General features: G+C 45.1%; 2 protein-coding genes across 4 annotated transcripts; one reads left to right on the top strand and one right to left on the bottom strand.

Moving 5' to 3' along the window:
* Window positions 1-561: 561 nt before the first annotated feature.
* Window positions 562-5,660, bottom strand: LOC110538177 (peptidyl-prolyl cis-trans isomerase FKBP10). 2 transcript variants are annotated; one of them, XR_005035128.1, is made up of 11 exons: window positions 5,120-5,660; window positions 4,234-4,379; window positions 3,869-4,058; window positions 3,637-3,782; window positions 3,105-3,294; window positions 2,849-2,994; window positions 2,502-2,691; window positions 2,002-2,144; window positions 1,694-1,857; window positions 1,131-1,486; window positions 562-1,049 (listed from the first exon to the last, which is right to left on the bottom strand). XR_005035128.1 is itself a non-coding variant. In XM_021624815.2 (10 exons), the coding sequence occupies exons 1-10, from the start codon at window positions 5,311-5,313 to the stop codon at window positions 1,298-1,300; spliced, it is 1,698 nt and encodes a 565-aa protein (XP_021480490.1). In that variant the 5' UTR covers window positions 5,314-5,660; the 3' UTR covers window positions 562-1,297. The 2 variants fall into 2 exon arrangements, 1 of the variants encoding a protein (XP_021480490.1); XM_021624815.2 differs by having other exon boundaries at window positions 562-1,486.
* A 672-nt stretch (window positions 5,661-6,332) lies between these two features.
* Window positions 6,333-19,466, top strand: LOC110538176 (prolyl 3-hydroxylase family member 4 (inactive)). 2 transcript variants are annotated; one of them, XM_021624814.2, is made up of 7 exons: window positions 6,333-6,949; window positions 15,339-15,488; window positions 16,065-16,236; window positions 16,391-16,519; window positions 16,652-16,797; window positions 17,741-17,824; window positions 18,611-19,466. In XM_021624814.2, the coding sequence occupies exons 1-7, from the start codon at window positions 6,482-6,484 to the stop codon at window positions 18,755-18,757; spliced, it is 1,296 nt and encodes a 431-aa protein (XP_021480489.1). In that variant the 5' UTR covers window positions 6,333-6,481; the 3' UTR covers window positions 18,758-19,466. The 2 variants fall into 2 exon arrangements, with proteins under 2 accessions (XP_021480489.1, XP_036794128.1); XM_036938233.1 differs by lacking the exon at window positions 6,333-6,949 and adding an exon at window positions 10,452-11,029.
* Window positions 19,467-22,701: the final 3,235 nt, after the last annotated feature.

Raw genomic sequence — 22,701 nt, 5'->3', positions numbered from 1 at the left:
CTGAATATTTAGTACTTTTCATTTTTTGTATGACAGCAAAACATTTAATTGCCACATAATGGAGGTTTTTAGTTCTTGGTACAGCCAAGGCATCTGATTCTATTGCTATTATTAGTATGTTTTGCCAAATTATAGTATAACATTTTCACCCAGTTACATGTTTAAAGATTTGAAGTGGAAATCCATTCATATTAAATAACGTTGTCACTGGTACAGTACGCAAGAATCCGGTCATACATTTCCCTTGAGACGTGTGTTACTGGGGGGACAGTGTGTTTGCTACATTGTATTTTGAGGGGACAGTGTGTTCGCTACATTGTATTTTTCACCTGTATGAGATATGTAGGCAGAACAGGATAACCTCTCCACAACTGTAAATAAAATGTGGCCACTGAACCCTTGTTTCACTTCATCTAGGTCTATTTCCTTTTTGTAAAACATGCCAAAATCCAATTCTGTAATCACTACTGATGCCATTCCCAGGGAAATTTATATTAATGTTATTCCCAGCCTACACAATCCCTAGACAAGGGACATGGATCCCAAACACGGGAAACAATGCATTTTTTATAGGTTTTTATTAGAAAAACAGATGTTGTTTATTATGTGATGTATATTCTACAATGCAAGGCACTTACACAATCTTGTATTGTACAAAATAGCCACTCTTAAAATATACAACCTACAGTCTTAACATCATTTTCATGTCTGGGAAGAAGGGGAGGGGTGGGAGACAGCCATGTATTCCTATCAGCCATTTTGAAACCAACTGCATTGCATCCTGGGAAGAAGGACCACCCCAAATGGCTGACAAGGTAGTTCAATGAAAGTGCTTTTAGCTAAATGTGTCTGAGTCAAACATTTTTTGAAAACATTATGATGCAAAACTGGAGAATAAGTTATTTATAAAAAGTATAGATGGACCACATTTTCATAAGGCAATTTACAACACATGGAAGCAGTCCTTTGTTTAAATAAGTATGGACCATTTTGGGTTATTTTCAACCAGTGGAGGAGGCTGCTCAGGGGAGAACGGCTCATAATAATGGCTGGAACAGAGCAAATGGAATGGCATCAAACCATGTATTTGATACCATTCAACTTCGTCCGTTCCAGCCATTACCACGAGCCTGTCCTCCCCAATTAAGATGCCACCAACCTTCTGTGTTTTCTACATAATAAAATGTATTTAAGAGCTCCACTAGTTGGTAACCCCCTAATTGCATAGATTCTGTCTGTCAGTCTGTTGTGTCTCTCTCCGTCCCCGCACCCCTCTGCCCGGCTCGACTGTACCCCCTCACAGCTCCTCATGTCTGGCCTTGTCAGAATCCTCCTCCACCTTCAGTTTGAGCTCCTCAGCCACTATCTTGCCATCACTGTTGCGGTCCTGGTTGTTGAACATGTCCTTGATGATGCCGTCAGCATCCATCCCTGGCCTCAGGCGACCTGTGCCCTCTGCCACCTGGAGGTTTATGAAGGCTGTGAACTAGAGAGAGCAGAGAGAAATATTAGAGTTGTCCTTTCAAGAGCTACATCGTTTAAAGAATAATTGCAGTTTTAGATGATCACCTGACTTGTCCTGACCTACACAAGGATGTTACCAGTGCCTTACCAAGCAAAGGGCAGAATTTATTGGGTGAATCCTGACTTTGATTGATGGATCATGCTAAATGTCTGGCGTGTGTTATCTTACCTCCTCCAGAGGGACAGATAGATCTTTGTTGAGGTCCATGGCAGGGAACAGGGGATCCGGGCTGTCCCCCAGCCACACAAACATGTAGCCGTCAGGCACTCCCTTCTGCAGGTCCAACAGCTCCAGCTCAAAGTGCAGCACGGCACTACTGGGAACACCCTTGGCTGCAGGGACATGGAGGGGAGAGCATGATGAGAGACATAGAAACAGTGTCGGAATATTGGAATGTCCAAACGCAAGATATCGCCACGCAGGATTTGGTTCTGGGTTTCAAGATGAAAGTGATCATGACTAGTTCATTCCCTCACCTCCATTTTCTCCATGTCCCAGGTGGGGTGGGACGATCACCACTCTCTTCTCTCCCACACACATGCCCCTCAGGCCCTCGTCCAGACCCTCAATCACTTTGTTGGCTCCCAGGGTGGTGATGGGGGCATTCTCATAGTGGTCCCTGGAAGAGGAGGGAGATCTTGATCAAGGCCCCACCGATGCTCCAACTTGCTATCAGTCCGTAGGAATTAAGTATGTAGCCCTATACTTTCTACGTTGTAAGATGTATATAATATGTAAGATACAGTATATAGTTATAGATATGGCTGGTTTCTATGTCTTGGTTATATTTTGTATCATATATTTTCCTTTCTACACAACATAAGTAGCTGATAAGTCTTCCTGTCTGTTGGCGTGGAGTCCTAGTGATATCAGTCAGACAAGTAGCCAGGGGTGATTAGATTACATGACTGGATCAGGCGTTGCAGTGTGGCGTTGCAGTATGGCGGTGCGATGGACAGGAGGCGCTCCTACTCACGAGGAGTAGAGCAGGGTGCCGTCCATCAGGGAGCAGTTGTAACGGTATTGGATCAGGTCGTCCACCTCACTGGTCAGGTTGCACTTCTTGGGCTTGCTGGTCACCTTGATCTCAATGAGGTCCTTAGGGTTGTGGAAGTCGATAACGTGGATGTCGAAGACCAGCACGGCCGAGCCGGGGATGAGGTCTCCTAGAGTGGGGGAGGAGGAGAGAAAAAAAGAGAAGGGAATTTGAATAGGAGCAGGGACAAGACTCGGCGTGGCCACTGGACAGTAAGACATGTAAATGCTACTCTGACTCCTCCCACCCCAAAACCTTTGGCCAATGCCACAGAGCCACATACTCACCAGTTCCCTTCTCCCCATAGGCCATGTGAGGAGGAAGGATGACACGCCTCTTCTCTCCAATACACAACCCCTGGAGGGCCTTGTCCATGCCCTGGATCACATAGCCCATGCCAATGTAGGTATTATATGTGCTGTTGCGCTGGTAGCTGCAGAAAGAGGAAACATAGCAAATGCAAATTAGTGTCAGTCTTTACAATGCGCCTTTTCACTCACACAAGTCTTGGTTTGACAGTAGATGTATTAAACCCGTTCCTACCTGGTGTCAAAGCCAGAGCCGTCCTGGAAGGTGCCGTTGTAGTGGTAACGAATGTAGTCTCCCACCACTGTTTTACGGGTGCAGGTCTTAGGCACCTCCTTGACCACCACGGCGATGTCATCCTTAGGGTTGAACAGGTCAATCATGAAGACCTCAAACACCAGGGTGGCCTGGGATGGAATCACAGTGCCTGGAAGAGAAGGATGGGTGTTTAGAGTCAATTATATTATCTGTACACAGCCCAATGCAAATCTTACTTCCTCGGAGGGGGTGGTCCACAACATTGTTTTTCATCTGTAATATATATTTTACCTGCATTTAACTAGGCAAGTCGGTTAAGAACAAATTCTTATTTTCATTGGCGGCCTAGGAACAGTGGGCCTAAGAGAGTGGTGATTGTTCAGAGGCAGAACAAGAGATTTTTGCCTTGTCAGCTCGGGGATTCAATCTTGCAACCTTTCGGTTACTAGTAGTTACCATGTCCCTTCTCTTCATAGACTAGGGATTATAAACAGTGGTTACTAGTAGTTACCATATCCCTTCTCCTCATAGGCCAGGAAGGGTGGGATGATGATGGTGCGTGTCTCTCCCACACACATGCCGATTAGACCCTCGTCCATACCCTTAATGAGGTAGCCCATGCCCACGTAAGTGTCATAGGTGCCGTTCCTAGAGTGGCTGAAAGAGACATGGACGGAACGGGTTAACACACACACACACACACACACACATACAGCATGACTGAGAGTAGATATGGACCCCACCTGGAGTCGAAGGGCACGCCGTTCAGCAGTGTGCCATTGTAGTGATAACGGATGAAGTCAGTAGCCTCCACGAGGCGCTTGCAGCTCTCAGGTTTGCTGAGGGTGCGTGTCTGGACCTTGTCTTCTGTGTTCCAGATGTCGAGCAGAACCACGTCAAACACCAACACAGTGTCAGCAGGGATCACATCACCTAGGAGAGAGAGACAGGTTGGGAATTCATTGTGTGCCACTGGAATATACGACTGGGGACAGCATCAGAGGATAACTATTTGTGGAATTTAGTTTGTACAGGGCACACCATCTGGCGCCAGGCCCTATGTAAACTGTAAAGGTCATATAAGAGAATGAAATTAGTTGTTTGTTACCTGCTCCTATGCTTCCATAGGCAAGGTGTGGGGGGACGGTAACTTTTCTGCGCTCATTGACACACATGCCCTGAACTCCCCTGTCCAGACCAGTGATGAGACGCCCCAGTCCCACCTGCCCACTGAAGGGTGCACCACGTTCATGACTGAAAGGGGGGATGGGTAGAAGAGAGGTTAGATGGAGAGAATAGAAGAGACATTCCTCAAGATTACAAAGATTATATTTCTTTCAATGGTAGGCGGGGTCTAGTCAAGTTATTCTGTTCTATTCCTATTATTATATTAGACTATTTATATGCATTTTAACTGGTTGTAAACCATGTATCTAATCATATCTGAATGGGTTGTGTGCAAATAATAAACTAAGTAATGAACAAAACACAAAAGTAGGCCATCGTAAAATAACTAAACAGGCATTTTAAGAAAAAGCCTCAACCAGCCTATCAACCAACTGAATTCAGCTGTTCGTCTTTGCATTGAGTGTGCGTGGCATTTCGTAGTAGTAAACACCATTGAACGATATTGTGCTGAGCGCCACATAGGCCTCGTTCGAGGATGCGCATGACACGCACCAACGCACACGGCAGTTACAATGTATCTGTGCAAAAATGCATAGCGCAGGGATAAAGTTACAATGCATCTATGAAGAGCAGGATCTTCGATACAAAGTTTCAAAATGGTTGCTTAGAGGGGCTGCAAATTTAGAGGTAGGACACGTCTGCAACAGGCCAACTGCGTGAGACCATAGTTAAACGAAAATGTCCTCCAGCCAGCACAGAATGTATTTGCACAGGAATCAGATGCAGGAATCAGTGCAGAAGAGCATCAAAGCAGGGCAAGCCTATGTCAATAGACCTATACAAGCGAGTCGTGCGTCGTAGCTTACCTTGAATCGAACTTTTTGCCGTCGGTGAAGGTACCATTGTAATGATAACGAACGAAATCTCCCGTTTGCACTTCTCTGGGACAAACTCTTGGAATGTCATACCGATCAATAACCACATCTTCTAACGGGCCCGGGCTACTGCTTACATGGGTTCCCGTTACACAGAGAAATATTAACGCAAATATTGACTCCATTATAAACGTATTCCCTGGTGTTTTGTTAAAGTATGAAAAACAGACGGATGATTTCGCCGTGACTTCTCCGTTGGCTACCGTCTATAGATGCAGAAAGAGAGAAGTGCGGACGTAGCTTCTGCTCGTTCAGAAGGGGGAGGTGTGTGGCATCCAATTCACCCCCTCCTCTTTAGAGGAATTCTGTAAACGTGTAAAGTAGCCCTCGGCCACATATAATAGGCCTAGGTATCTGACTCGAGCGCAAACCAGAGGAAGCCGACCTAAAGCACAGCCTACTATGTAATAACGTCTGTGCTATACTATTTACAAAGCCTTATTATTTGAATGCCCATCGAACATAGACAGTGAGTGGAAGTTATTTGCACTGTGTGGGAATACCCTACCCGCTTCTATAGAGAAGCTCATTTAACGGGGAGACGCCCATCTGGCTGAGTCGGAAAGAAAGGCCCAGAATTATGTTCTCGCAGGTCCTAAATTCCAACCTTTGGTCTACTTCTCTACTTAAATATGAATGGTTATTTATCTAACATTTACAATGGCCTATGTTAATTTTCTGCTCATATTTTCACTGTTAACATTTTTAAAAAGCACGTCCCTCTCATGACCATCTCATCTGGCATGCGATGTTCCAACATGCTTGCTGGAATGTTCGTAGATCCAACAAACCTACCCATGCAAAAAAACAACAACGAAGAGTTGTCGAATCTGTGAAAAAGTATTTGCTTTAGATGTTTAAGTATGGAAATAATAGCATATTCCTTATTAGACCACCACACAGTCATACATATGCTATATTTACATATTTTACAGTGTGTTCAATTCCTCCACATATGTATTTCCTCCATGTATATATATATATAATTTTAATCGAAATGCAAAACATGAGTTTTGTTGTATTTTCCAGTAACTTGGTCAATGTCATTTAACCAAAATCATGAGGGCGTTATGACCCAGGGGCTAATCTAAACCCGAAATCACTGCCTCCGACTGACTCCCTGTGAAACTATTGCAGAGGAACCCTGACTTTTCTGTCCCCTCCTCTCCGTCTCTCCAAGCCTGGCCAAGGCTCTGTACGTGCAAACAGACATGACCATTCACTGGTGAAGAAAACCCTGGAGAAATTCGTGTTTGGTTGGAGAAACGGAGGGCATGATAGAGAATAAGCATAATGGCCCCTACAAACGTTAAAGAAACCCGGTTTTCATTTTGTTTCTGTGTAGTTTTGGTCGCTCCGCTTCTGGTCGAAGCCCAGTATGAGAAATATAGCTTCAAGAGTTTCCCACATAACGATCTAATGCCACTTGAATCTGCTTATGGACATGCTCTAGACCAGTATGGAGCGCAGAACTGGAGGGACAGCATCAAGTACATGGAATTGAGTTTGCGTCTTCACCGGCTCCTGAAAGACAGCGAAGCGTTTTGCAGCCAGAACTGTAGCACTGTCAGTCGGGACAATGATACCCTCTTTGCGGACTGCAGTCTCCGCATCATGCAGCATTTCTTACTCCGAGCTTCGTGCCTTAAAAAGTGCAAAACAACATTTCCAGTGTTTACAGTAGCCTACCCAAAGAGGGATGTTCTGGAAGCTTTTGAAAAGAGGATACCCTACCGATACATACAATATGCTTACTACCAGGTGAGATCAAAGAGTTATTCTGCTGAATGGGTGGACATTAAATACATTTAGTGTAAGATATCCAAATAACGGTTTACAAATAACGGTCGACATGGTCACAGTGGTTTTTCCCTTTAGTAGATAATAGGCCTATTTGTAAGAATCTTAGCATATGTGGAATAAATTCTTAATTCTAATATTATCATATAATTGTAACAACCTGTCCTGGCACACCTATTACACGATATGAGTAACTAATGTGTAATAGGACGATATTTACATAGGCCACTGTCATAGCCTGATACTTCGAATGAAATATCATATAGTAGCTTGTTTTCCATGAGCAAGACTGTGACACAAGCGTGAAACAATAACGTTTTTCCCAGACTTTCCTCAGCCCACCTGTTGAGAATGCTACAAACTCAGTAGTTGAACACACATGCCACGTCTCTCTAACAGCGCCCCGTTAAACGGTCCCCCAATAAGAACAGTCGTCTTATTATTTTCTACCAAAGCGAACACCACACGTAGGCCTATGATGCAGAATACCAAGCAGGCAAATCAACAGTGTTCCCCGTGGCAAAATAAAGAGGATTTACTTTTGAAGTGAAAGTAAGCCAAACACTCGTGCCATTGGAATGTGCATAAAATATATGTGTGCACCAATTTCTGCGGCCTGTGCGCACACGTGAGTGTTATAATTGGAATCTTTCCTCAGGCAAGCCCACTCCTCCATTGGAAAGCATCTTCTCAGGTCATCACCTCTGAATGCTCGCAGCATCTGTCTCGATTTTTTATTTATCTTTTTATTTCACCTTTATTTAACCAGGTAGGCCAAGTTGAGAACACATTCTCATTTACAACTGCGACCTGGTCAAGATAAAGCAAAAGCAGTAGGAGAGAAACAACAGCACAGAATTACACATGGGATAAACAAACATACAATCAATAACACAGTAGAAAAATGTGCAGATCAAAAGAAAGATGTGCAAGTAGAAATACTGGTGTGCAAAAGAGCAGAAAAACAAAAACAAATATGGGATGAGGTAGGTAGTTGGTTGGATGGGCTATTTACAGATGGGCTGTGTACAGCTGCAGCCGGTAAGATGCTCTGACAGCTGATGCTGTAATGCGTGTATATGGGAGGCGAAGTCAAGTGCAGGAGAGCGGAGTAAAAGAAACAGGCGCACTTTAATACCGGTTACCAAATCACAGCACATAACACATACAAGTGCCAAAAACACGGTCTAAAACAAATGTGCAACGCCTGACAAATAATCCACGTAACAAATACAAATACAACATGGGGAACAGAGGGTTAAATAATAAACAAGTGATTGGTGAGTGAAGCCAGGTGTGATAAGACAAAGACTGAACAATTGGAAAATGAAAAGTGGATCGGTGGTGACTAGAAAGCCGGTGACGTTGACCGCCAAACGCCGCCCAAACAAGCAGAGGGACCGACTTCGGCGGAAGTCGTGACAGTATGCGCAGCTCCAGCAGCGCATCGACACTGACCTCGGGGACGACCCCGAGAACGAGGCGCAGGGCGATCTGGATGGAGACAGTGGAAATCCCGCAGCATCGAAGGGTCCAGGACGTCCTCCACCGGCACCCAGCATCTCTCCGTACCCCTTCCACACCACGTGGTAATGAAGGCCCCTCGCCCGACGCCTTGAGTCCAGGATGGCTCGAACAGCATACGCTGGGGCCCCCTAGATGTCCAGTGGAGGCGGAGGAACCTCCTGCACCTCAGCTTCCTGGAGTGGACCAGCCACCACCGGCCTGAGGAGAGACACATGGAACGAGGGATTAATACGGTAATCTGGGGGAAGCTGTAATCTATAACATACCTTGTTCAGTCTCCTCAGGAATTTAAATGGCCCCACAAACCGCGGAACCAGCTTCCGACAGAGCAGGCGGAGGGGCAGGTTTTGGGTCGAGAGTCAGACCCTGTCCCCTGGTGCGAACACCGGGGCCTCGCTGCGGTGACGGTCGGCGCTCGCCTTTTGTTTTTTCCCGACTCACGGACTTAGAAAAACGATCCACAATGACCAGGATCATGGTGTTGCCCTGTGAGGGAGATAGTCAGATAGTCCACCGACAAGTCCACCGACAACGGCCATTGTGGAACGGGTAGGGGTTGTAATTTCCCTCTGGGCAGGTGCCTGGGAGCCTTGCACTGGGCGCACACCGAGCAGGAGGAAACATAAACCCTCATGTCCTTGGCCAAGGTGGGCCACCAGTACTTCCTACTAAGGCAACCCACCGTCCGACCGATGCCAGGATGACCAGAGGAGAGTGACGTTTGTGCCCAATAGATCAGACGGTCGCGGACAGCTGGACACTGGGGGGAGTGGGCTCTGTGCGTAACGCCCGCTCGATGTCCGCGTCCAGCTCCCACACCACCGGTGCCACCAGGCAAGAGGACGGAAGTATGGGAGTGTGACAACAGCCAACAGCTCCCGGTCCCCCACATCATAGTTTCGCTCCGCCAGGCTGAGCTACTTCGAAAGAAAGCACAGGGGCGGAGCTTTGGTGGCGTCCACCTCCACTATGAACGCCAAAGAGGGAACCGGATGAGCCAGCACGGGAGCCAAGGTAAACAGAGCCTTCAGGTGACCAAAAGCCCTGTCCGCCTCAGCCGACCACTGCAGCCACACCGGTCCCCCCTTCAGCAGTGAGGTAATGGGAGCTGCTACCTGACCAAAACCCCGGATAAACCTCCGGTAGTAGTTGGGATACCCCAGAAACTGCTGCACTTCCTTTATCGTGGTGGGTGTCGACCAATTACGCACGGCTGAAATGCAGTCGCTCTCCATCTCCAACCCTGACGTGGAAATGTGGTACCCTAAGAAGGAGTCGAACTGTTGGAAGAACAGACATTTCTCAGCCTTGACGTACAAGTCATGCTCCAATAGTCAACCAAGCATCCTGCGCACCAGGGACACATGCTCGGCGAGTGTAGCGGAGTATATCAGAATGTCGTCGATATACACCAATAGACCCTGCTCGTGCAGGTCCCGGAAAATCTCTTCAACAAAGGCCTGGAAGACTGATGGAGCATTCATCAACCCGTACGGCATGACGAGGTACTCATAGTGCCCTGAGGTGGTACTAAATGCCGTCTTCCACTCATCCCCTCCTGGATACACACCAGGTTGTAAGCGCTCCTGAGATCCAATTTTGTGAAGAAGTGCGCCCCATGCATTGACTGAATCGCACTGGTGATGAGAGGCTAGCTGATCTGATTGATCTGATTGATCCCTCAACAGTCAATAGACGGCCGCAGACCCCCATTCTTCTTCTTCACAAAAAAGAAACTTGAGGTGGCAGGTGAAGTGTAGGGCCGAATGTATCACTGCCCCAGGGATTCGGAGACATATGTTTCCATAGCCACCGTCTCCTCCTGTGACAGAGGATACATGTGACTCCTGGGAAGTGCTGCGTCTACCAGGAGATTTATCGCACAATCCCCCCGTCGATGAGGTGGTAATTTAGTCGCCCTCTTCTTACAGAAGGCGAGAGCCAAATCGACATATTCTGAGGGGATGCGCAGGGTGGAGACCTGGTCTGGACTTTTCACCGTTATCTCACTGATGGAAACCCCCACACACCTCCCTGAGCACTCTCGTGACCACCCCTTGAAAGCCCTCTGTTGCCACAAAATAGTGGGGTCATGACAGGTCAACCAGGGTAAGCCCAGCACCACGGGAAACGCAGGAGAATCAATAAGGAAGAGACTGATTCTCTCCCCATGACTCTCTTGTGCAACCATGTCAAGTGGAGCGGTGGCCTCCCTAATCAGCCCTGACCCTAATGGTCGACTATCTAGGGCGTGCACAGGGAATGGCATATCCACAGGAACAAGGGGAATCCCTAAACTATGAGCAAATGAACGGTCAAAAAGAATTCCCAGCTACCTGTTGTAGTGGAGCTGGTGGAGACACTGAAAAACCTCCTCCTCTCTCCCAACGATCCATAGTCTGCAGCATGCGATCCATGGCTGTGCCTAGACATTGCAACATGGTCGTGTGCTGCTGAACGCACTCCTCCACTGCAACTGGGATGGCGTCTGCTCCTGCTGACTCCATTCTTGAGGTGAGTGATTATGTAATGCGTGTATATGGGAGGCAAAGTCAAGTGCAGGAGAGCGGAGTAAAATAAACAGGCGCACTTTAATACAGGTTACCAAATGACAGCACATAACACATACAAGTGCCAAAAACACGGTCTAAAACAAAAGTGCAACGCCTGACAATAATCCACGTAACAAATAACAATCACTCACAAATACAACATGGGGAACAGAGGGTTAAATAATAAACAAGTGATTGGTGAGTGAAGCCAGGTGTGATAAGACAAAAACAGAACAAATGGAAAATGAAAAGTGGATCGGTGGTGGCTAGAAAGCCGGTGACGTCGAACGCCGAACGCTGCCCGAACAAGGAGAGGGACCGACTTCGGTGGACGTCGTGACAGATGCTTGAAGTCAGAGAACTGGAAGGAAAGGTGTCCAAAGAAGGTGTTGGCTTTGGGGATAACCAGTGAAATATACCTGCTGGAGCGTGAGCTAGGGGTGGGCATTGCTATGGTGACCAGTGAGCTGAGACAAGGCGGAGCTTTACCAAGCAAAGACTTATGACCTGAAGCCAGTGGGTTTGGAGATGAATATGTAGCGAGGACCAGCCAACGAGAGCATACAGGTCGCAGTGGTGGGTGGTATATGGGGCTTTGGTGACATAAAGGATGACACTGTGATAGACTGCATCCAATTTGCTGAGTAGAGTGTTGGAGGCTATTTTGTAATTGACATTGCAGAAGTCAAGGATGGGTAGGATAGTCCGTTTTACGAGGGTATGTTTGGCAGCATGAGTGAAGGAGGCTTTGTTGCGAAATAGGAAGCCAATTCTAGATTTAATTTTGGATTGGAGATTCTTAATATGAGTCTGGAAGGAGAGTTTACAGTCTAGCCAGACACCTAGGTATTTATAGTTGTCCACATATTCTAAGTCCAAACCGTCCAGAGTAGTGATGCTAGTCGGGCAGGCTGGTGCGGTCAGCGATCGGTTGAAGAGCATGCATTTCGTTTTACTAGCATTAAAGGGCAGTTGGAGGCCACGGAAGGAGTGTTGTATGGCATTGAAGCGTGTTTGGAGGTTTGTTATCACAGTGTTCAAAGAATATCACAGTGTTCAAAGATGTATACAGAATGTTGTTGTCTGTGTAGAGGTGGATCAAAGAATCACCTGCAGCAAGAGCAAAATTATTGATATATACAGAGAAAAGAGTCGGCCCAAGAATTGAACCCTGTGGCACCCCCATAGAGACTACCAGAGGTCCGGACAACAGGCCCTCCGATTTGACACATTGAATTCTATCTGAGAAGTAGTTAGTGAGGCATACGAGGCAGTCATTAGAGAAACCAAGGCTGTTGAGTCTGCCGATAAGAATACAATGATTGGCAGAGTCGAAAGCCTTGGTCAGGTCGATGAAGACAGCTGCACAGTAGTGTCTTTTAATCGATGATGGTTATGATATCGTTGAAGACCTTGAGCGTAGCTGAGGTGCATCTGTGACCAGCTCGGAAACCGGATTGCATAACGGAGAAGGTACGGTGGGATTCTAAATGGTCGGTGATCTTTTTGTTCACTTGGCTTTCAAAGAGTTTAGAAAGGCAGGGCAGGATGGATATACAGTTCAAGTCAGAAGTTTACATACACTTAGGTTGGAGTCATTAAAACTCGTTTTTCAACCAGTCCACAAATTTCTTGTTAACAAACTATAGTTTTGGCAAGTCGGTTAGGACATCAACTTTGTGCATGACACAAGTAATTTTTCCAACAATTGTTTACAGACAGATTATTTCACTTATCATTCACTGTATCACAATTCCAGTGGGTCAGAAGTTTACATATTGACTGTGCATTTAAACAGCTTGGAAAATTCCAGAAAATGATGTCATGGCTTTAGAAGCTTCTGATGGGCTAATTGACATCATTTGAGTCAATTGGAGGTGTGCATGTGAATGTATTTCAAGGCCTACCTTCAAACTCAGTGGCTCTTTGCTTGTAAGAATGGACAAATCAAAAGAAATCAGCCAAGACCACAGAAAAACAATTGTAGACTCCACAAGTCTGGTTCATCCTTGGGAGCAATTTCCAAACGCCTGAAGGTACCACGCTCATCTATACAAACAATAGTATGCAAGTATAAACACCATGGGACCACCCAGCCGTCATACCGCTCAAGAAGGAGACGCGTTCTGTCTCTTAGAGATGAACGTACTATGGTGCGAAAAGTGCGAATCAATCCCAGAACAACAGCAAAGGACCTTGTGAAGATGTTGGAGGAAACAGGTACAAAAGTATCTATATCCACAGTAAAATTAGTGCTATATCGACATAACCTGTAAGGCCGCTCAGCAAGGAAGAAGCCACTGCTCCAAAACCGCCATAAAAAAAAACAGACTACGGTTTGAAACTGCACATGGGGACAAAGATTGTACTTTTTGGAGAAATGTCCTCTGGCCCGATGAGACAAAAGTAGAACAGTTTGGCCATAATGACCATCGTTATGTTTGGAGGAAAAAGGGGGAGGCTTGCAAGACAAAGAACACCATCCCAACCGTGAAGCACGGGGGTGGCAGCATCATGTTGTGGGGGTGCTTTGCTGCAGCAGGGTCTGGTGCTTTGCTGCAGCAGGGTCTGGTGCTTTGCTGCAGCAGGGTCTGGTGCTTTGCTGCAGCAGGGTCTGGTGCTTTGCTGCAGCAGGGTCTGGTGCACTTCAGACGGCATCATGAGGAAGCAGAATTATGTGGATATATTGAAGCAACATCTCAAGACATCAGTCGGGAAGTTAAATCTTGGTCGCAAATGGGTCTTCCAAATGGACAATGACCCCAAGCATACTTCCAAAGTTATTGCAAAATGGCTTAAGGAAAACAAAGTCAAGGTAAAGGAGTGGCCATCACAAAGCCCTGATCTTAATCCTATAGAAAATTTGTAGGGAGAACTGAAAAAGCGCGTGCGAGCAAGGAGGCCTACAAACCTGACTCAGTTACACCTCTGTCAGGAGGAATGGGCCAAAATTCACCCAGCTTATTGTGGGAAGCTTGTGGAAGGCTACCCGAAACGTTTGTCCCAAGCTAAACTATTTAAAGGTAATGCTACCAAATAGTAATTGAGTGTATGTAAACTTCTGACCCACTGGGAATGTGATGAAAGAAATAAAAGCTGAAAAAGCTGACATTTCACATTCTTAATGCGGTGATCCTGACTGACCTAAGACAGGGAATTTTTACTAGGATTAAATGTCAGGAATTGTGAAAAACAGAGTTTAAATGTATTTGGCTAAGGTGTATGTAAACTTCCGACTTCAACTGTAGGTCCGTAACAGTTTGGGTACCCCTTTGAAGAGGGGGATGACCGCGGCCGCTTTCCAATCTTTAGGAATCTCAGACGATACGATAGAGAGGTTGAACAGACTAGTAATAGGGGTTGCAACCATGGCCGCGGATAATTTTAGGAAGAGAGGGGGTGGGGGAAGCATGGCCAGCTGTAGATAAATGCTTATTAAAATTCTCAATTATCGTGGATTTATCGGTGATGACAGTGTTTCCCAGCCTCAGTGCAGTGGGAACCTGGGAGGAGGTGCTCTTATTCTCCATGGACTTTACAGTGTCCCAAAACCTTTTGGAATTAGTGCTGCAAGATGCAAATTTCTGTTTGAAAAAGCTAGCTAGCCTATTGCTTTCCTAACTGACTGTGTATAATGGTTCCTGACTTTCCTGAAAAGTTGCATATTGCGGGGACTATTCGATGCTATTCACATCCAGACGTTCTCATAGGTGTTCCAGGCATTTGTGTCAGCCAAACGGTGATCTCATGGCTCTGTTGAGAGCATTTTTCCATTTCTTCACTTGTTCAGATATATAGCAGTATTCCAAAAACCCTCCTCCATAAGACAGACCAAGGTCACAGTTTGAATCTATATACCATGGGTTCTTGACAATTGCCAGGCTTAGCTACCACATAGTAATCTTTGAATATAGGCATACAGTATTCTTCTTACCGACAAAAGTGTTGATTGACAGTTAATCATTTCAGCACATGCCTTAGAGCCATATTGAGACAGTGGCTGAAGCACACCTCTTAGCAGTTGTTGAGGTGATTTGAGGTTAGAAGCCATGCTATTCTAAGGACTAACTAGTGTTAGCAAGACCTGCTGCATGTAGAGAACCCCTTGCTTCAGCTAGGCATTCGTTAGAACGAGAGAGAGAGTGTCTTTAGAAGTCATCCAACGATGACACTAAGTATCAGAGAGCCAAGAGCAACCAATCAAGACTACTGGACCCTATATGACCCATAACAATAATGATGATACATTCTGTATCTCCTCTCTCCCACAGTTAAACAACATAGAGAGGGCCGTGTCAGCGGCCCACACATTCCTCCAGAAGAACCCAGAAGACCCCTTTATCTCCAAGAACATGAACTACTACAAGACGCTGTTTGAGCTGGACGAGTACCTCATCGACCACGAGGAGCGTCCCTACGAGGTCAGTGTGAGGTCAGCTCACAACCAGCACCCCATACACATCACAACTAGCTCTGATACCCGTCACCTGGCACAGTACTAGAACTAATGAGAATGGCTGTCCAAGAAAAACCTCCAAAAGGACTAATTCGACATAAAAAGGATTGAGAGCACTGGAAGTTTTTCTTGGTAAGCCATTCTCATGATTTTTTTCAATGTTGTTGCTCCTTTCCTTTGTTTGCTGAAGAGCCCATCTGTCCCATCTGAACACAGTATTAGAACTATTAATTGAAAATATGTGTTGGTTAGTATGTTATCGATGGCTTTCTCAATCTAAACATGAATGGCGGAGAAACATACTGAAGTATTTTTTCACAACTGAGGTTAGAAAAACGTCTCAGAATAGAATGTAGGTTTGAATTCTATTCAAATGTTGCTTGGTGTTCTGCAACTGCATGCTATGTCCTGTCCCTTCAGCGCATATTTCAGCGCATATCTAGTGTCTCTAACTGTGCTGTCCTTTCTGACCCCTGGCTGTTGTTCTTTCAGCCCATGTCTAGTGCCTCTAACACTTTGATTGGTCCTTTCTGTACTCCAGCCTGTGTTCCTGAAGGCTGTGAAACTGTATAACTCTGGAGATTTCAGTGCCAGTGCTCGGGACATGGAGCAGGCCACTACGGAGTACCTCAAAATGTACGACCTCTGTCTGGCAGGCTGCGAAGGGTCATATGAGGTCACAGAGTACAAAGACTTCTACCCTACACTGGCAGGTGAGTGTCTGACAAACCCCCATCTACTCATGGTCCCTATTGAGAGGGCAGAGACTCTGGTCATAGCAGTATAATCTCTCTCTCTTTCTCTCTCTCTCTCTCTCTCACTCTCTCTCTCTCTCTCTCTCTCTCTCTCTCTCTCTCTTTCTCTCAGATCTTTACACAGAAGTTCTGAAGTGTAAGGTGAAGTGTGAGGAGAACCTGATGCCCAACGTCGGTGGTTTCTTTGTGGAAAAGTTTGTGGCTACCATGTACCACTACCTCCAGTTTGCCTACTATAAACGTAAGGGCATGAAAGTGTCACACCTCGATAGAGCTCCAAACTCTACTGCACTTGCATTTCATGACCAGAATTGTACAGCAACTATTCAGGTTGTTATGCAGTTGTCAGATGACCCACCCTCCCTCTGTGCAGTGAACGACGTGCGTAACGCGGCTCCGTGTGCGGCCAGCTATATGCTGTTTGACGCTAACGACCAGGTGATGCAGCAGAACATGGTGTACTACCGCTTCTACCGAGAACAGTGGGGCCTGGAGGAGACACACTTCCTGCCTCGCCCGGTGAGTAACCAGATTACTTTATATAACCTTGACGCCCAACTCGGCATCCCGATGTGCCCTGTCAAGACTTAACATGTCATTTCTGATTAATATAAACCATCGTCTAGAACAGTGGTATTCAAAGTCAGGGTCGCGACCCTGGGAACTGCAGTGGGATGGCCAATTTTTGTGGTTGTTGTATGGGACAATATACACGTTTTGGAAAAAGATCATGGAGAAAGGGGAAAAAAATATTGAGTAAATGTATTTATTGGTTGAAAATGCAATGAATTAAAGGTTGTTTGTTGATGTAAAAATCAAAAGTGACAGAATTTGGGGTGGGATCCCCATAAATGTTGGCTGAAAAAATGGGGCTCTGGCTGAAGAAGTTTGAATACCACTGCTCTAGAATTATGGTAATAAACCTTACCCAGTTTAACCTCATTCCTGAACCTGATTCCAAACAAGATGTGTAATAGTTTCAGATTTTGGGTATGACCTAGCTGTTGTTTCCTTACTAATATATGCTATGGAGCACCACAGCTCTACACAAAAAACAAGAAAAGGAAAGCTGTAACATATATATATATAGCACCAATTCCCTACAAAGGTGGTGAATTAAAAAGGATTCATTCATTGAAAAGGATTAGGTCCTATAGGTTCTTGGTTATGCTCTACCAGTACAGCACTTACAGCAGCTGCAACGCCATCAATGAAATAAAACCAACAAAGCTCCCTGAAACATATTGGCCTTTTTTAAACTGTGATCATTCAAATGGAGTTAGTGGTGCTGTAGATACTCCATGATATGCTGACTGGAGGGAAACTGAGCATTAAAACAAAGGGAAACAGCATCAAATGTTTCGTTTTCTAGCGCTAAAAACTATTTTGAACTGTATCTTTGTGTTCTCTCCTTGCACCTTGAGTCAACCAATGGTATTGACGCACCATGTTTGTTGCGCAGGAGGCACTGAGGTACTTTAACCAAACGACCAAGCAGAGGGAAATGCTGGAGTTTGCACTGAACTACCTACAGACAGATGATGAGGTAAGGCTTGCCTGCAAAGGGGTGGAGATGGAAGTAACATAGGAAAACAGTTTTTATGTGCAGGACAAATTCTGGACAGAAGCACCAAACTCAGAAGTAACAAACTGTAATAAATTGGCTGGTTTGCTTCAAATCTGGCGAGAATTTGGTTCTGGGCTGCTGAGAATATTTCCAATGTGCAAAACAATTTTTGGGTACAGTAGCTGGTATGCTATTTTGTTTTGTGGGAGGTGACTGAAAAATGAGCGGGGGGAGGTGGGGGGAAGGGACCAGTCAATCACAGTGTTTACTTTGATTCTGATTCTGACTACAGGGGATGTATGAGGGAGACTACTGTAGAGAGAGTGGGATGGATAGAGGTTGAAAGAGGGTCAGAAGCTGGAAGAGAGAGAAATGGAGAAAGGGATTGAGATTGATAGGGAAGGGTGTTGTGTTTTCCGACAGTGGAGTGTGGTATGTAGCTGGGAGGTGTCGGCCTCTGAGGCCCGGCCACATGCGTTTTTTTCTCTGGTGATCCCCTCCCAGCTAACCACACAGCCTCAGCTTAGACCTGAGAGGGGGGAGGAGGACAGAGAAAGAGAAAGGGAGGGAGAGAAAATGACAGCATGCACTAGTAGTGAGAGATTCACAGGGAAAGAAAATAAGAGCCAAGAGAAAGGCAAAGAAAGTGTGAGAACGGTGACAACGTGCTAGAAATATATCCCTGAGCCAAGTGAAATCAAGCCTCATCTTGAAGTGTAGATGTGTTGTTGTATGTCTGTAACTCAGCGTTGTGTTCCTTGGCAGGGTGTGGTGAGTCCGGAGGAGGTGGCTGCTCCCTCGGCCCCCCCTGACGCTGAGTTTGAGGGGATAGGAGATTACGAGGAGTCCTTCGTAGCAGACTGGTGGCAGGAACCCAAAACCAAGGGGGACGCTGGGGAACCTGCAGCCTGACCCCAAACACCAACTCCACCATGAACACCACCCCTCCCCCAAGCAGAACACTTCTCAAATCCCCTCTCAAAGAATATGGACAGCCCTGCAGAGCCAGACCCCGTCCAGAAATGCCAGGATATGATATTTAGTACACCCCACACATTAAATTGTTCCATGGTGTATATATACAAACACACACAGACACATCATTTCACAGCTTAAGGAACACAAAAGGGAGAATTTACATTGCCAGTTGCACACAGTTCCACCATTAGCAAGATCACACAAACACCCACACAGGACATATTGAAGGTCAGAGCTGTCCATGTCTGAACTGAAAGCTAAATTGTGCATCTGTTTTGGCATATGGAAAGGGAAAAGAAAGGAAAAGGGGGGATACCTAGTCAGTTGTACAACTGAACGCCTTCAACTGAAATGTGTCTTCCGCATTTAACCCAACCCCTCGAAAGGTGTATTGTAATTGTTAATACTGTATGACTGTTATTGTTGTTGTTACATTTCTTATTTAATGAAATGATTTGCCTTTGTGCCATAGCCCTGGTAGTATGGCACTGATCTATGCCTTCTGTCAATATCTAGGATGTTTGATGTTGAATTCTGACCTATTGGAGGTGTATTTTGTCTGTCCAGCGGTAAGATAAAAATCCACACAAAATGCTAAGTGAACAACGGCAGGAAGTGTGGAATAAAGTGACATATTATTTTACTACACCACTGTTATTGTCTCTTTCAGCACATCCATTGCAGTACAGACATACAGTATAATGGAAACGTACTTATGACATCCTTAGGATGTGTTTACACAGGCAGCCCAATGCTGATCTTATGCCCAATTATTGGTGGGATTATTTGAGATACTCTAAGGAGGTAGGGTTTGAGACGTTGTGTTCAGACCTCAACTCGGTTTGGGGTGTAGGGTTTGAGCGTAGCCTGATGGTAGGGAGGGACAGTTCCTCTTGCTGCTCTGTAGGTAAGTACCATGGTCTTGCAGTGGATGCGACCTTTGACTGGAAGCCAGTGGAGTGTGCGGAGGAGCAGGGTGACATGGGAGGATTTGGGACGGTTGAACACCAGGCGAGGTGCAGCGTTCTGGATGAGTTGCAGGGGTTTGATGGCACAAGCTGTGAGCTGTCAACCGTGATGGTGTCACGTTCTGACCATAGTTCCTTTATTTATGTCTTTGTGTTAGTTTGGTCAGGGCGTGAGTTGGGGTGGGTAGTCTATGTTCTTTTTTCTATGTTGTGTTTATGTGTTTGGCCTGGTATGGTTCTCAATCAGAGGCAGGTGTCGTTCGTTGTCTCTGATTGAGAATCATACTTAGGTAGCCTTTTCCCACCTGTGTTTTGTGGGTGATTGTTTTCTGTTTAGGTTGTTTCCCTGACAGAACTGTGCGCTTTCGTTTTCACCGTTTGTCATTTTGTTTGAGTGTTTTTTTTGTGAACATTAAATATGAACAATTTCCACGCTGCGCTTTGGTCTCATTGACGATCGTTACAGATGGAGAGGTCTTGGGAGTGTGCAGGCCTTCCCGGGAGGGGAAGCTTGCAGAGAGGAGTGTGGATCACAGTCATTCCACATCTTCATTCAAGAGAACATTTAATGAGGTGCAATGAAGTCTGAAACTAGAAATACATCTAATGGAAAATAAAAATGTGTCAGTCAAAAATGTAAATGTATAATCATTGGCCAAGTTCAAGAACATAGAATACAAGGCAATGCACACTTTTTCCTAGTCTCTTAAGAATCTTATATAGAGAATAACATTTAGGCAGTAGTTACTGAATTTAGTTATTCTAAACAATAATTAAACACACACATCTTGGCCTCAAGTAATGGCGGCATTGTCATAGCCTCCCAGATATATTCACACAATGAAACCAGAGGAAATAAATACTTTTTACTTTTATATTTTATTTCCCCTTCATTTCAATTCATCTACATTGCTTATTTCAATTTGTCTACTTAATAAAAAGTGTTTAAAAATATGGGATATAACGCGTTTCTTTTTCTCTGCTTCCTAAATTCAAAACGCAAGCAAACTGGCCACCATCTAAAAATGGTACATATTCTGTACAAATGGTGAAGAACTATAGTGCATCTGTCATAGTGCTGAATCAAACAGACCTCTCCATACATCTAGTGTACCAGACCCCAGGTTGAGTCCTAAATGGTAACCAATTACCTATGTAGTGCACTACTTTTCACCAGCAGAGCACTAAGGGCCCTGGTCAATAGTAATGCACCTCATCTCATCACATTTCCACTGAGGAGCTGTCCTGGGGTCATTTCAAACTCACTGTGTTAAAGCATCATCAGCGTAAGGCTCAGAGCCTATCAACAAGTGTCCAATATTTAGATGGCATTTAGATTGACAGCTGCAATGATAGATACAGTGCCTTGCGAAAGTATTCGGCCCCCTTGAACTTTGCGACCTTTTGCCACATTTCAGGCTTCAAACATAAAGATATAAAACTGTATTTTTTTGTGAAGAATCAACAACAAGTGGGACACAATCGTGAAGTGGAATGACATTTATTGGATATTTCAAACTTTTTTAACAAATCAAAAACTGAAAAATTGGGCGTGCAAAATTATTCAGCCCCTTTACTTTCAGTGCAGCAAACTCTCTCCAGAAGTTCAGTGAGGATCTCTGAATGATCCAATGTTGACCTAAATGACTAATGAGGATAAATACAATCCACCTGTGTGTAATCAAGTCTCCGTATAAATGCACCTGCACTGTGATAGTCTCAGAGGTCCGTTAAAAGCGCAGAGAGCATCATGAAGAACAAGGAACACACCAGGCAGGTCCGAGATACTGTTGTGAAGAAGTTTAAAGCCGGATTTGGATACAAAAAGATTTCCCAAGCTTTAAACATCCCAAGGAGCACTGTGCAAGCGATAATATTGAAATGGAAGGAGTATCAGACCACTGCAAATCTACCAAGACCTGGCCGTCCCTCTAAACTTTCAGCTCATACAAGGAGAAGACTGATCAGAGATGCAGCCAAGAGGCCCAAGATCACTCTGGATGAACTGCAGAGATCTACAGCTGAGGTGGGAAACTCAGCTGTACGACAATCAGTCGTATATTGCACAAATCTGGCCTTTATGGAAGAGTGGCAAGAAGAAAGCCATTTCTTAAAGATATCCATAAAAAGTATTGTTTAAAGTTTGCCACAAGCCACCTGGGAGACACACCAAACATGTGGAAGAAGGTGCTCTGGTCAGATGAAACCAAAATGGAACTTTATGGCAACAATGCAAAACGTTATGTTTGGCGTAAAAGCAACACAGCTGAACACACCATCCCCACTGTCAAACATGGTGGTGGCAGCATCATGGTTTGGGCCTGCTTTTCTTCAGCAGGGACAGGGAAGATGGTTAAAATTGATGGGAAGATGGATGGAGCCGAATACAGGACAATTCTGGAAGAAAACCTGATGGAGTCTGCAAAAGACCTGAGACTGGGACGGAGATTTGTCTTCCAACAAGACAATGATCCAAAACATAAAGCAAAATCTACAATGGAATGGTTCAAAAAGAAACATATCCAGGTGTTAGAATGGCCAAGTCAAAGTCCAGACCTGAATCCAATCGAGAATCTGTGGAAAGAACTGAAAACTGCTGTTCACAAATGCTCTCCATCCAACCTCACTGAGCTCGAGCTGTTTTGCAAGGAGGAATGGGAAAAAATGTCAGTCTCTCGATGTGCAAAACTGATAGAGACATACCCCAAGCGACTTACAGCTGTAATCGCAGCAAAAGGTGGCGCTACAAAGTATTAACTTAAGGGGGCTGAATAATTTTGCACGCCCAATTTTTCAGTTTTTGATTTGTTAAAAAAGTTTGAAATATCCAATAAATGTCGTTCCACTTCATGATTGTGTCCCACTTGTTGTTGATTCTTCACAAAAAAATACAGTTTTATATCTTTATGT

This window comes from Oncorhynchus mykiss, chromosome 12 (genome assembly GCF_013265735.2).
Source record: "Oncorhynchus mykiss isolate Arlee chromosome 12, USDA_OmykA_1.1, whole genome shotgun sequence".
Taxonomy (NCBI): domain Eukaryota; kingdom Metazoa; phylum Chordata; class Actinopteri; order Salmoniformes; family Salmonidae; genus Oncorhynchus; species Oncorhynchus mykiss.
The sequence above is the reverse complement of the archived record's forward strand: the minus strand, read 5'-3'. Positions and strand labels throughout refer to the sequence as shown.